Raw genomic sequence first — 14,040 nt, 5'->3', positions numbered from 1 at the left:
TGTCTTTTTACATATACCCATGCTGGGTGAGATAAATATCTTGGTCAAATGACAACTTTGTATAAAAAAATGGGAAAAGTTGTCTTTTGCCAAGATATTTCTCTCACCCAGCATGGGTATATATAAAATGACACCCCAAAACACATTCCCCACCTTCTCCTGAGTACGGAGATACCAGATGTGTGACACTTTTTTGCAGCCTAGGTGGGCAAAGGGGCCCATATTCCAAAGAGCACCTTTCGGATTTCACAGGTCATTTTTTACAGAATTTGATTTCAAACTCCTTACCACACATTTGGGCCCCTAGAATGCCAGGGCAGTATAACTACCCCACAAGTGACCCCATTTTGGAAAGAAGAGACCCCAAGGTATTCGCTGATGGGCATAGTGAGTTCATAGAAGTTTTTATTTTTTGTCACAAGTTAGTGGAATATGAGACTTTGTAAGGAAAAAAAAAAAAAAAAAAAAAATCATCATTTTCCGCTAACTTGTGACAAAAAATAAAAAGTTCTATGAACTCACTATGCCCATCAGCGAATACCTTAGGGTGTGTACTTTCAGAAATGGGGTCATTTGTGGGGTGTTTGTACTGTCTGGGCATTGTAGAACCTCAGGAAACATGACAGGTGCTCAGAAAGTCAGAGCTGCTTCAAAAAGCGGAAATTCACATTTTTGTACCATAGTTTGTAAACGCTATAACTTTTACCCAAACCATTTTTTTTTTACCCAAACATTTTTTTTTTATCAAAGACATGTAGAACTATAAATTTAGAGCAAAATTTCTATATGGATGTCGTTTTTTTTGCAAAATTTTACAACTGAAAGTGAAAAATGTCATTTTTTTGCAAAAAAAACGTTAAATTTCGATTAATAACAAAAAAAGTAAAAATGTCAGCAGCAATGAAATACCACCAAATGAAAGCTCTATTAGTGAGAAGAAAAGGAGGTAAAATTCATTTGGGTGGTAAGTTGCATGACCGAGCAATAAACGGTGAAAGTAGTGTAGGTCAGAAGTGTAAAAAGTGGCCTGGTCTTTCAGGGTGTTTAAGCACTGGGGGCTGAGGTGGTTAAGGGGGAAGGGAGGTTTTGTAGTGCACTAACCAAATGTAATACACGTGGCTAAATGAGACAAAATGGAGTCACATATATCCCATCAGATGCCAGCACAGGGAAGGAACACTATGGCGGCACTGTGCATGCGTGAGCTCGCGCATCGCTAGATTACGGCGATCTGACTTTGTGAGCAAGGAGGAGATTCCTGGTTACCGGCGGTGCTGGGCTCCTTCACAGGGGGCGTGGCTGGGCTCCAGAACGGTTAGTACAGTCCCTTGGGCTCCTTACCAGGCTGATTTACATATATACAAAATCATTTTTTACACTCAATAAAACCACACAGAGCTATGGGACAGGTATATTGCGGACATGCTAGCGGCGATCTAGCCGTGCATGTACGCAACTCTATAGGGTAAAAAGAGGTGACAGAATCCCTTTAAAGGGGTTGTCCCATGAAAAATATTCTACAGTTTTCAAACCAGCACCTGGATCTGAATTCTTTTGTAATTACATGTAATTAAAAGTTTAGTTTAGTCACTGAGCTATTCAATAAAATTTATCTGTTTAGCGCCACCTTCTGTTTGTTCTTTTTCTTATTTCTTTGACCTGCTCACTGAGAAGGCTGCACATGCTCAGTTTCATCATTCTGAGCTCTGATAGGGAGAGCATGGACACGCCCCTGAGCTGCAGCAGAAAGGACACTCCTCTAGTGCTGTCAGCTTGATATAAATCTAGCAGAGCAATGAATGGGGAGATCTCTGGATCCATGTGAAGTACAGGGCTGGTTCTAGCTTTGTTAGAAAGAGATTGTCATGTGCTATATGTTTGATTTTCATTTTTTACATTAGTCATGGGATAACCCCTTTAACAGGAGCAATGCCTGGCAGAATAAAAGTTCATATTCTCACTACTCCAGATGATAAAAGCTCCACAAAAGTTATGTTTATCTTGCCGACTCCTACCTAGTGCTGTCAGAAGTTTTGCTTGATAGAAAACTGCTTATAGACTTCGTCTAAACTACTACTTTTTTTAGGACTTAACAAGAACAACAAAGGGCGCCTCTATCTGTTTCATACTTTGTTCACATATAACATTTTTGAAGCAGTATTTGCAAATATTTTTGAACCCAGTCTATGAATGGACCAAAAAAAAGTGGAGAAATACAAAACATAATACTTTACTCTCCGCATAAAAAGGACTTGTCACATCCCCTAATAAGCCTGCTTTAGTAACTACTTGCATTTCCCATGTAAGGCCGAATGCACACGGCCGTGTTCCGCGGCAGAGAGCGGTCCGTGGTATGCTGGGCTAGATTCCTGTTGAGAGCAGGAGCGCACGGTGTCATTGGTTGCTATGACGCCGTGCGCTTCATGCCGCCGCTGCACTATAGTAATACACTCGTATGTCATAGCAACCAATGACACCGTGCGCTCCTGCTCTCAACAGGAATCCAGCCCAGCATACCACGGACCGCTCTCTGCCGCGGAACACGGCCGTGTGCATTCGGCCTAATTGCAATTCTGCAGCCTCTTTTCGTACGGCTCTAGGATGTGCCATCCCTTTTTTATTCCTGCTAGAACTTTATTAATAAGTGCTACATTTAGTTGTGGGTCCTTGCGCAGTCTGACACTAGCAGCACTGACTGGACACTGCCAGACTGTGCAGGGACACAACCCCAACTGGTAACACCTAGTTGAACCTTTATTTCTAAACTTCTAAGAGGAACAGCACAACGTACAAGTCAGAAGAATAAATGTTTCAGAATTGTCATTTCATGTGAAATACAATTATTTACTATAACAAACATGTCATGAACGTTGACAGGCCCTCTTTAATTGCACCAAACTGACAATTTGTGCCTATGGGTACATGCGATTTTAGACACTATATGGTACATTTTATTAATATTTCTGTGCGTTGTTAGTGATACTGAAAAATACATTTACTGCAAAACGACTATTATGAAAGAAAAACTGAAGTGCTCCTCTTATGTATACAGACGTGTCTTCCACCAGTGGTGGCAGGAGACACAGCCAGGAAAATAGCAGTCCAGTTGCCATTTTTTTTGCAGAAGAGACTTTGCAGTAGAGGCATCTGGTGTCATACAGAGTTAGGGTGGGTTCACACTAGCGTTAGGGATTCCGTTATGGCTTTCCGTTATAACATGGTTATAACGGAACATAACGGAATCCAAAAAACGGAAGGGCAGAACCGTTTTGCTGCCCATAGACTTGCATTATGATGGAATGCAAAACGGAAGCCTTTAAAAGGCATTCCGTTTGGTCTCCGTCCTAATAGAAGTCTATGGAAATCAAAACGGATCCGTCTGGGTCCCGTTATGCAAGACGGAAAACAAAGTCCTGTCGACAGGACATTGTTTTCCGTCTTGCATAACGGGACCCAGACGTATCCGTTATGTTTTCCCATAGACTTCTATTAGGACGGAGCAAAACGGAATGTCTCTTAAAGGCTTCCGTTTTGCATTCCATCCTATGGATTCCGTTATGTTCCGTTATAACCCTGTTATAACGGAAAGCCATAACGGAATCCCTAACTCTAGTGTGAACCCACCCTAACTGTTGTAGGAATGGCTTCTGGTCTTTTATACAACCAGACCGTCCAGTGACCCTGCTGGGTGTTCACAACCACAACTGTTTTCCTGACGTATTTAATGTACATGATTAGGTATTAGCTGGAAAGGTCATGTGTCTCATGCTGTGAACCCGATTGCTGCCAATGAAATATGATGTAGTATTTTTTAATACAGTGATTTATGTCTTGGTGAAATAAATTATTGAATGGTATCATCCTTTATTTGCATCTATAGAAGGCACAGGCGGCTCATACCATCTCTAAACACACCGGGAATATGTAGATATGGAACCAAAATGGAGTGCTGCTATGGGTGGAAACGAAACAGCAAAGGCCAATGTGAAGGTAAAGTACAAAAATACTATCGCTACCTATATATAAAATTTCATGTTTCATGCCGGTATCATCTTCTATGATTGTCCTTATGATTGCAATGAAAAGATCACTACATATACTGTATATGAAACAGCGCTATCTATCTATATATATATATATATATATATATATTATATATTAATGTGAGCTATTTACATGCATACACTCTTGTGGCTGTACAGATACAACAGAGGGGAGGAGTATCTGATCGGGGAAGTTCCACCATTGTACCCCCATCGATCAAGAGAAGGGAAGTCCTGTGCCCCAATATGAATGGAGCAGCAGGTTGTGCATGTCCGCTGCCGCTCCATTAATTTTCTAGGGGACAACTGCAAATAACCGAGCACTGAGCTCGCTTTTATCTCCAACAGTCCATTAGAGAATGAACGGAGTGTCAGCACACATGCACAAACTGCCTTTCCATTTACACAGAGGTAGTGTTGAGCGAACAGTTCGAGCATAGTTCGGGTCCGTACCGAATTTTGGGGTGTTCGTGACACGGACCCAAAACCGAACTTTTTCGTAAAAGTTCGGGTTCGGGTTCGTCGTTCGGCATGTATTTTGGCGCATTTTGAAAGGCTGCAAAGCAGCCAATCAACATGCATCATACTACTTGCCCTAAGATGCCATCGCAGCCATGCCTACTATTGGCAAGGCTGTGATTGGCCAAGTGCAGCATGTGACTCAGCCTCTTTATAAGCTTGTGCGCACGTCGGGACGTGCTCACTCCCGATCTGAATAGAACAGGGATAGACGCAGCTGATGCTAGGGCGAGAATAGGCAGGGATAATTGAATAACTGGAAGCAAATTTCTCTCCTCCACCTGTGATTCATCTGAACAACTGCAGCTGAGCTGCTTTTTTGATAGGGATTGGCTATTTTTAGAGTGGCCAGAGTGATTTTTCCATCCACATGTACCTGGGCTGACCGCCGGCCGCCATTTTGCGACTTGTAGTGCTGCAGCAGAAGCTGCCACAGTGTGCATTCCAAAGCTCCAAACAAGTCAGACATCTACACCTGGGATTCAGACCAATAGCGATTTAGCAGCACAGTCCAAGGCTATTTTTTTTAAAGGTTGTGCAGACCATTTTGTGGCACATGTTACTGGGCTGATAGGCGGCGGCCATCTTGGGACTAGTGCTGCAGCACAATCTCTCCCAACGTCCATTAATCACTTGTAATAGTGGTCTGTGCCATAGAAATCCTACATCAGGGACTTGGGTGTGCTTGTGTCACCCCTACTAATACCAGTCCACCTGTAATCCATACAGTGAAAAGCCATAAAGTATTCCAGTGAGGGAATTTTTTTTTTATTTAAAAAAGGCCAAGTTAGTTTATCTGGCGTTCAATATACTAGATACAGTTAGGCCTGCGTTTCATACATCTGGAATTAGCAAACTAATGTGCTGGGGTTGGGAAAACATATATGTACCCATACTAGAATCTGTCAAAGAAAGCGGTACTCACATATAACAGTCATTCCATCTGTAATCCATACAGTCAAAAGACTGAAAGTATTCCAGTGAGGGAATTTTTTTTTTATTTAAAAAAGGCCAAGTTAGTTTATCTGGCGTTCAATATACTAGATACAGTTAGGCCTGCGTTTCATACATCTGGAATTAGCAAACTAATGTGCTGGGGTTGGGAAAACATATATGTACCCATACTAGAATCTGTCAAAGAAAGCGGTACTCACATATAACAGTCATTCCATCTGTAATCCATACAGTCAAAAGACTGAAAGTATTCCAGTGAGGGAATTTTTTTTATTTAAAAAAGGCCAAGTTAGTTTATCTGGCGTTCAATATACTAGATACAGTTAGGCCTGCGTTTCATACATCTGGAATTAGCAAACTAATGTGCTGGGGTTGGGAAAACATATATGTACCCATACTAGAATCTGTCAAAGAAAGCGGTACTCACATATAACAGTCATTCCATCTGTAATCCATACAGTCAAAAGACTGAAAGTATTCCAGTGAGGGAATTTTTTTTTTATTTAAAAAAGGCCAAGTTAGTTTATCTGGCGTTCAATATACTAGATACAGTTAGGCCTGCGTTTCATACATCTGGAATTAGCAAACTAATGTGCTGGGGTTGGGAAAACATATATGTACCCATACTAGAATCTGTCAAAGAAAGCGGTACTCACATATAACAGTCATTCCATCTGTAATCCATACAGTCAAAAGACTGAAAGTATTCCAGTGAGGGAATTTTTTTTATTTAAAAAAGGCCAAGTTAGTTTATCTGGCGTTCAATATACTAGATACAGTTAGGCCTGCGTTTCATACATCTGGAATTAGCAAACTAATGTGCTGGGGTTGGGAAAACATATATGTACCCATACTAGAATCTGTCAAAGAAAGCGGTACTCACATATAACAGTCATTCCATCTGTAATCCATACAGTCAAAAGACTGAAAGTATTCCAGTGAGGGAATTTTTTTTTTATTTAAAAAAGGCCAAGTTAGTTTATCTGGCGTTCAATATACTAGATACAGTTAGGCCTGCGTTTCATACATCTGGAATTAGCAAACTAATGTGCTGGGGTTGGGAAAACATATATGTACCCATACTAGAATCTGTCAAAGAAAGCGGTACTCACATATAACAGTCATTCCATCTGTAATCCATACAGTCAAAAGACTGAAAGTATTCCAGTGAGGGAATTTTTTATTTATTTAAAAAAGGCCAAGTTAGTTTATCTGGCGTTCAATATACTAGATACAGTTAGGCCTGCGTTTCATACATCTGGAATTATCAAACTAATGTGCTGGGGTTGGGAAAACATATATGTACCCATACTAGAATCTGTCAAAGAAAGCGGTACTCACATATAACAGTCATTCCATCTGTAATCCATACAGTCAAAAGACTGAAAGTATTCCAGTGAGGGGATTTCTTTTATTTAAAAAAGGCCAAGTTAGTTTATCTGGCGTTCAATATACTAGATACAGTTAGGCCTGCGTTTCATACATCTGGAATTAGCAAACTAATGTGCTGGGGTTGGGAAAACATATATGTACCCATACTAGAATCTGTCAAAGAAAGCGGTACTCACATATAACAGTCATTCCATCTGTAATCCATACAGTCAAAAGACTGAAAGTATTCCAGTGAGGGGATTTTGCTTATAAAAAATAATATATTTCATTGTGGTGCGAGTTGAATCGCAACAATGAAGAAAAATACTATTAAGGGACGAGGACGCGGTCGTGGTGGTGTCCGTGGAGCCTCTGTTGCTGGTAGAGGACGTGGCCGTTCGGCCCCAGGCGCACACAGTAGGGAACGAACTCCCTCAACTAGCCGGCAGAATGTACCGCAATATCTCGTGGGGCCCAATGCCGCTCTTAGGATGGTAAGGCCTAAGCAGGTACAGGCATTAATCGATTGGGTGGCCGACAGTGCTTCCAGCACGTTCACCACATGGTCTTCCACCCAGTCTTCTGCGGAAAGCGCACAGGTGGCACCTGAAAACCAAGCCCATCAGTCTGTCACATCACCCCCAAGCATATCAGGGAAACGGTCTGAGCCACAAGTTATGCAGCAGTCTCTTCTTCTGTTTGAAGACTCTGCTTCCAGGGTTTCCCAGGGGCGTCCACCTAGCCCTTCCCCAGTGGAGGAAGACATACCATGCACTGACGCACAACCACTTATGTCTCCAGATGAAGAGGACATGGGAATACCACCACAGCAGAGTCACCGACTCTCTGATGATGACGAAACACAGGTGCCCACTGCCGCGTCTTTTTGCAGTGTGCAGACTGAACAGGAGGAGGTCAGGGAGGGAGACTGGGTGGAAGACGATGCAGAGGACGATGAGGTCTTAGACCCCACATGGACTGAAGGTCGTGGCGATGACTTTCACAGTTCAGAGGAAGAGGTAGTGGTGAGACCGAGACAACAGCGAAGCCAAAGAGGGAGCAGGGGGCCAAAGCAGACGAGCCGCCGCCCCCAGAGTTCGCCTGCTACTGGACATCGCCAACAGGGACCCAGCCCCACAAAGGCAGCTTCAAAGAGTTCCCTGGCATGGCACTTCTTTAAACAATGTCCTACCGACAAGACCCGAGTGACTTGCACGCTCTGCCATCAGAGCCTGAGGCGAGGCATTAACGTTCTGAACCTCAGCACAACCTGCATGACCAGGCATCTACATGCAAAGCATGAACTGCAGTGGGGTACACACCTTAAAAACCAGGCACTCGCTGAGGCTCCCCCTGCTCCCTCTACCGCTGCTGCCTCGGCTTCCGCCTCGAGAGGAATGTTGCCACCTGCCGAGCAGCAAACAGAGGATGTGCCACCGACACCACCACCACCGCCAACTAGCGTCTCCACTATATCACACAGCAGCGTTCAGCTCTCAATATCTCAAACCTTAGAGAGGAAGCGCAAATTCCCCCCGAGTCACCCTCGAGCCCTTGGTCTGAACGCCAGCATTTCTAAACTGCTGGCCTTTGAAATGCTGTCATTCCGGCTGGTGGACACAGACAGCTTCAAACAGCTGATGGACATGGCTGTCCCGCAGTATGTGGTTCCCAGCCGCCACTACTTCTCCAAGACAGCCGTGCCTTCCCTGCACATGCAAGTGTCCGATAAAATCAAGTGTGCACTGCGCAACGCCATTTGTGGCAAGGTCCACCTAACCACAGATACGTGGACCAGTAAGCACGGCCAGGGACGCTATATCTCACTAACTGCACACTGGATGAATGTAGTGGCGGCTGGGCCCCCGGCGGACAGTTCCTTGGCGCACGTCCTTCCGCCCCCTAGGATCGCAGGGCATCATTCTCTGCCTCCTGTAGCCTCCTCCTCCTACTCGGCTTCCTCCTCCACTGCTTCCACCAGCTCATCCGGTCAGCCACACACCTTCACCACCAACTTCAGCACAGCCCGGGGTAAACGTCAGCAGGCCATTCTGAAACTCATATGTTTGGGGGACAGGCCCCACAGCGCAAAGGAGTTGTGGCGGGGTATTGAACAACAGACCGACGAGTGGTTTCTGCCGGTGGGCCTCAAGCCAGGCCTGGTGGTATTTGATAATGGGCGAAATCTCGTGGCAGCTCTGGGACTAGCCGGTTTGACGCACATCCCTTGCCTGGCGCATGTGCTGAACTTGGTGGTGCAGAGGTTCATTCACCACTACCCCAACATGTCAGAGCTGCTGCATAAAGTGCGGGCCGTCTGTGCGCGCTTCCGCCGTTCACATCCTGCCGCTGCTCGCCTGTCTGCGCTACAGCGGAACTTCGGCCTTCCCGCTCACCGCCTCATATGCGACGTGCCCACCCGGTGGAACTCCACCTTGCACATGCTGGAGAGACTGTGCGAGCAGCAGCAGGCCATAGTGGAGTTTCAGCTGCAGCACGCTCGCGTCAGTCGTACTGCCGAACAGCACCACTTCACCACCAATGATTGGGCCTCCATGCGAGACCTGTGTGCCCTGCTGCGCTGTTTCGAGTACTCCACCAACATGGCCAGTGGCGATGACACTGTTATCAGCGTTACAATACCACTTCTATGTCTCCTTGAGAAAACACTTAGGGCAATGATGTTAGAGGAGGTGGCCCAGGTGGAGGAGGAGGAGGAGGATGAGGGCTCGTTTCTAACACTTTCGGGCCAGTCTGTTCGAAGTGGCTCAGAGGGAGGTTTGTTTAAGCAGCAGAGGACAGGTTCACAAGTCGCCAGCCAAGGCACTGTACTGGAGGACGAGGAGGATGAGGAGGAGGAGGTGGAGGGGGACGAGGATGATGCAAGTTCACAGCGGGGTGGCAGCCCAGGCCCATCACTGGTGCGTGGCTGGGGGGATACGGTGGACGATGACGATACGCCTCCCACAGAGGACAGCTTGTCCTTACCCATGGGTAGCCTGGCCCACATGAGCGAATATATGCTCCAATGCCTGCGCAACGACAGCAGAGTTGCCCACGTTTTAACGTGTGCAGACTACTGGGTGGCCACCCTGCTGGATCCCCGGTATAAAGACAATGTGCCCACTTTAATTCCTGAACTGGAGCGCGACCGTAAGATGCGCGAGTACAAGCGCACGCTGATAGAGGCGCTCTTGAGAGCATTCCCACATGTCACAGGGGAACAGGTGGAAGGTGAAGGCAGAGGAGTGGCAAGAGGTCGCCAACGCAGCTGTGTCACGGCCAGCTCATCTGAGGGCAGGGTTAGCATGGCAGAAATGTGGAAAAGTTTTGTCTCCACGCCACAGCTATCTGCACCGACACCTGATACGGAACGTGTTAGCAGGAGGCAGCATTTCACTAACATGGTTGAACAGTATGTCTGCACACCCCTCCACATCCTGACGGATGGTTCGGCCCCATTCAACTACTGGGTTTCGAAATTGTCCACGTGGCCAGAGTTAGCATGTTATGCCTTGGAGGTGCTTTTCTGCCCGGCGGCCAGCGTTTTATCTGAACGCGTATTCAGCACGGCAGGGGGCGTCATTGCTGACAAGCGCAGCCGCCTGTCCACAGCCAACGTGGACAAGCTGACCTTCATAAAGATGAACCAGGCATGGATCCCACAGGACCTGTCCCTCCCTTGTGCAGAGTAGTCCTTATTAACTGCCTAAAACATGTCTTGTTGTGCTACGGGCCACTTCTTTATTTGATACAAATTTTATGAAACCCACAGTTGAATGAAACTCTTCTCTGTCTGGGCGCCGGGGCCTAACCAGATGAAAGTGGCCGGTTAAACTAACGGGTGACATGAAGCCATAACCTCTGCCATGCTACCTCTGTCTTCTGTCTGGGTGCTGAGGCCTAAGTCAAATAAAGCGGTCTTCTGCTGTGCTGGGGGATATGAAGCTAATCTCTGACCTCTCTCCTCTGTCTGGGTCCAAAGGCCTAAATCACTGAAAGAGGCCTTCTCCTGTGGTGTGTGATATGATGCCAGAATATGTGCTGTGGGGCCTCTCTCCTCTTCCTGGGTGCAGGGGTCAAATAAACTAAATTGTGGCCTACTCCTGTGGTGGTTGATATGATGCCTGATTCTCTGATGTGGAACCTCTCTCCTCTGTTTGGGTGAAGGGGTCAAAGTAACTAAATGGTGGCTTCTCCTGTGGTGGCTGATATGATGCCAGAATATGTGCTGTGGTGCCTCTCTCCTCTTCCTGGGTGCAGGGGTCAAAGTAACTAAATGGTGGCTTCTCCTGTGGTGGCTGATATGATGCCAGAATATGTGCTGTGGGGCCTCTCTCCTCTTCCTGGGTGCAGGGGTCAAAGTAACTCAATGGTGGCTTCTCCTGTGGTGGCTGATATGATGCCAGAATATGTGCTGTGGTGCCTCTCTCCTCTGTCTGGGTCCAAAGGCCTAAATCACTGAAAGAGGCCTTCTCCTGTGGTGTGTGATATGATGCCTGAATATGTGCTGTGGTGCCTCTCTCCTCTTCCTGGGTGCGGGGGTCAAAGTAACTCAATGGTGGCTTCTCCTGTGGTGGCTGATATGATGCCAGAATATGTGCTGTGGTGCCTCTCTCCTCTTCCTGGGTGCGGGGGTCAAAGTAACTCAATGGTGGCTTCTCCTGTGGTGGCTGATATGATGCCAGAATATGTGCTGTGGGGCCTCTCTCCTCTTCCTGGGTGCAGGGGTCAAAGTAACTCAATGGTGGCTTCTCCTGTGGTGGTTAGTATGATGCCAGAATATGTGCTGTGGGGCCTCTCTCCTCTTCCTGGGTGCAGGGGTCAAAGTAACTCAATGGTGGCTTCTCCTGTGGTGGCTGATATGATGCCAGAATATGTGCTGTGGTGCCTCTCTCCTCTTCCTGGGTGCGGGGGTCAAAGTAACTCAATGGTGGCTTCTCCTGTGGTGGCTGATATGATGCCAGAATATGTGCTGTGGGGCCTCTCTCCTCTTCCTGGGTGCAGGGGTCAAAGTAACTCAATGGTGGCTTCTCCTGTGGTGGCTGATATGATGCCAGAATATGTGCTGTGGGGCCTCTCTCCTCTTCCTGGGTGCAGGGGTCAAAGTAACTCAATGGTGGCTTCTCCTGTGGTGGCTGATATGATGCCAGAATATGTGCTGTGGTGCCTCTCTCCTCTTCCTGGGTGCGGGGGTCAAAGTAACTCAATGGTGGCTTCTCCTGTGGTGGCTGATATGATGCCAGAATATGTGCTGTGGGGCCTCTCTCCTCTTCCTGGGTGCAGGGGTCAAAGTAACTCAATGGTGGCTTCTCCTGTGCTGGTTGATATAAAGCTGATGGTTGTGCCATCTGACATGGTTGCCAGGGTCTGATTCAATGGGGGCCTACTCCTGTGGTGGGTGATCTAAATGCCTGATTCTCTGCTGTGAAACCTCTCTCCTCCGTCTGGGTGTAGGGGTCAAAGTCTTTCAAAGTCGCCTTCTCCTGTGCTGATTGATATGAAGCTGATGGTTGTGCCATCTGACATGGTTGCCGGGGTCCCATTAAATTGTGGCCTACTCCTGTGGTGGTTGATATGATGCCTGATTCTCTGATGTGGAACCTCTCTCCTCTGTTTGGGTGAAGGGGTCAAAGTAACTAAATGGTGGCTTCTCCTGTGGTGGTTGATATGATGCCTGATTCTCTGCTGTGAAACCTCTCTCCTCCATCTGGGTGTAGGGGTCAAAGTCTTTCAAAGTCGCCTTCTCCTGTGCTGATTGATATAAAGCTGATGGTTGTGCCATCTGACATGGTTGCCAGGGTCTGATTCAATGGGGGCCTACTCCTGTGGTGGGTGATCTAAATGCCTGATTCTCTGCTGTGAAACCTCTCTCCTCCGTCTGGGTGTAGGGGTCAAAGTCTTTCAAAGTCGCCTTCTCCTGTGCTGATTGATATGAAGCTGATGGTTGTGCCATCTGACATGGTTGCCGGGGTCCCATTAAATTGGGGCCTACTCCTGTGGTGGGTGATCTAAATGCCTGATTCTCTGCTTTGAAACCTCTCTCCTCCGTCCGGGTGTAGGGGTCAAAGTCTGTCAAAGTCGCCTTCTCCTGTGCTGATTGATATAAAGCTTATGCTTGTGCCATCTGACATGGTTGCCGGGGTCTGATTCAATGGTGGCCTACTCCTGTGGTGGGTGATCTAAATGCCTGATTCTCTGCTGTGTAACCTCTCTCCTCCGTCTGGGTGTAGGGGTCAAAGTAACTAAATGGTGGCCTACTCCTGTGGTGGGTGATATGATGCCTGGTTCTCTGCTGTGGGACCTCTCTCCTTTGTCTGGGTGCTGTGGTCAAAATAATAGTAAGTGACCTTCTCCATTGGTGGGTGACTTGAAGCCTGATTCTGTGCTATGGGACCTCACTCCAATTAATATTGTTTAATTTTTATTTATTTTATGTTAACTCATCATTTCCCTATCTACATTTGTTTGCAGGGGATTTAACTACATTTTGCTGCCTTTTGCAGCCCTCTAGCCCTTTCCGGGTGTGTTTTACAGCCTTTTTAGTGCCCAAAAGTTCGGGTCCCCATTGACTTCTATGGGGTTCGGGTTCGGGATGAAGTTCGGGTCGAGTTCGGATCCCGAACCCGAACATTTTTCGAAAGTTCGGCCGAACTCGTCGAACCCGAACATCCAGGTGTTCGCTCAACTCTACACAGAGGCGCTGGACCACCATTCTTCTGATCGGTGGGAGGCCCAGCACCGATCAGATATTTGTTCGCTATCCTGTGACTAGGGAATAAATTAAAAACTTGTCACAACCCCTTTAAGAAAGGCATTATCATTAAAGTGGTTGTCTGGTTCTGACAACCTCCTTCGGTATGACAGTCCTTCCAAAAAAAAATTAGGCATTACATGGCAGCCATTGAAATCAATAGGCTGTATGTCTAATACACAGATGAGGCCAGACCTCCAGAGGTAGAGTAGTTTTTTTGCAGGCTTTCTGCAGGCCGGGTGGTCCCAAACAGCTATTATACACAATACATACATACATGTAATATTATCTACAGCTTATCAGAAAGCAGTCATTATGGGGAGGCTCTTTTTATTGCACTTCTTGTCAGTAGTATGATTAATCACAGAAGGGGGGATTGCCCTACACTGCCCAAAGAAT

General features: G+C 46.6%; 1 protein-coding gene across 1 annotated transcript in view; it reads left to right on the top strand.

The window, feature by feature from the left end:
- The window catches only part of EGFL6 (EGF like domain multiple 6), a 144,204-nt gene that overhangs the window by 28,272 nt on the left and 101,892 nt on the right, over positions 1-14,040 (top strand). The window contains exon 2 of the mRNA XM_040421958.1: positions 3,881-3,990. Coding sequence (XP_040277892.1) covers positions 3,881-3,990 — 110 coding nt within the window. The remainder of the gene's footprint in view (positions 1-3,880; positions 3,991-14,040) is intronic.

Source organism: Bufo bufo, chromosome 3, assembly GCF_905171765.1.
Source record: "Bufo bufo chromosome 3, aBufBuf1.1, whole genome shotgun sequence".
NCBI classification, from domain to species: Eukaryota; Metazoa; Chordata; class Amphibia; order Anura; family Bufonidae; genus Bufo; species Bufo bufo.
Note: the sequence above shows the minus strand (reverse complement) of the source record. Positions and strands in the feature narration are given on the sequence as shown.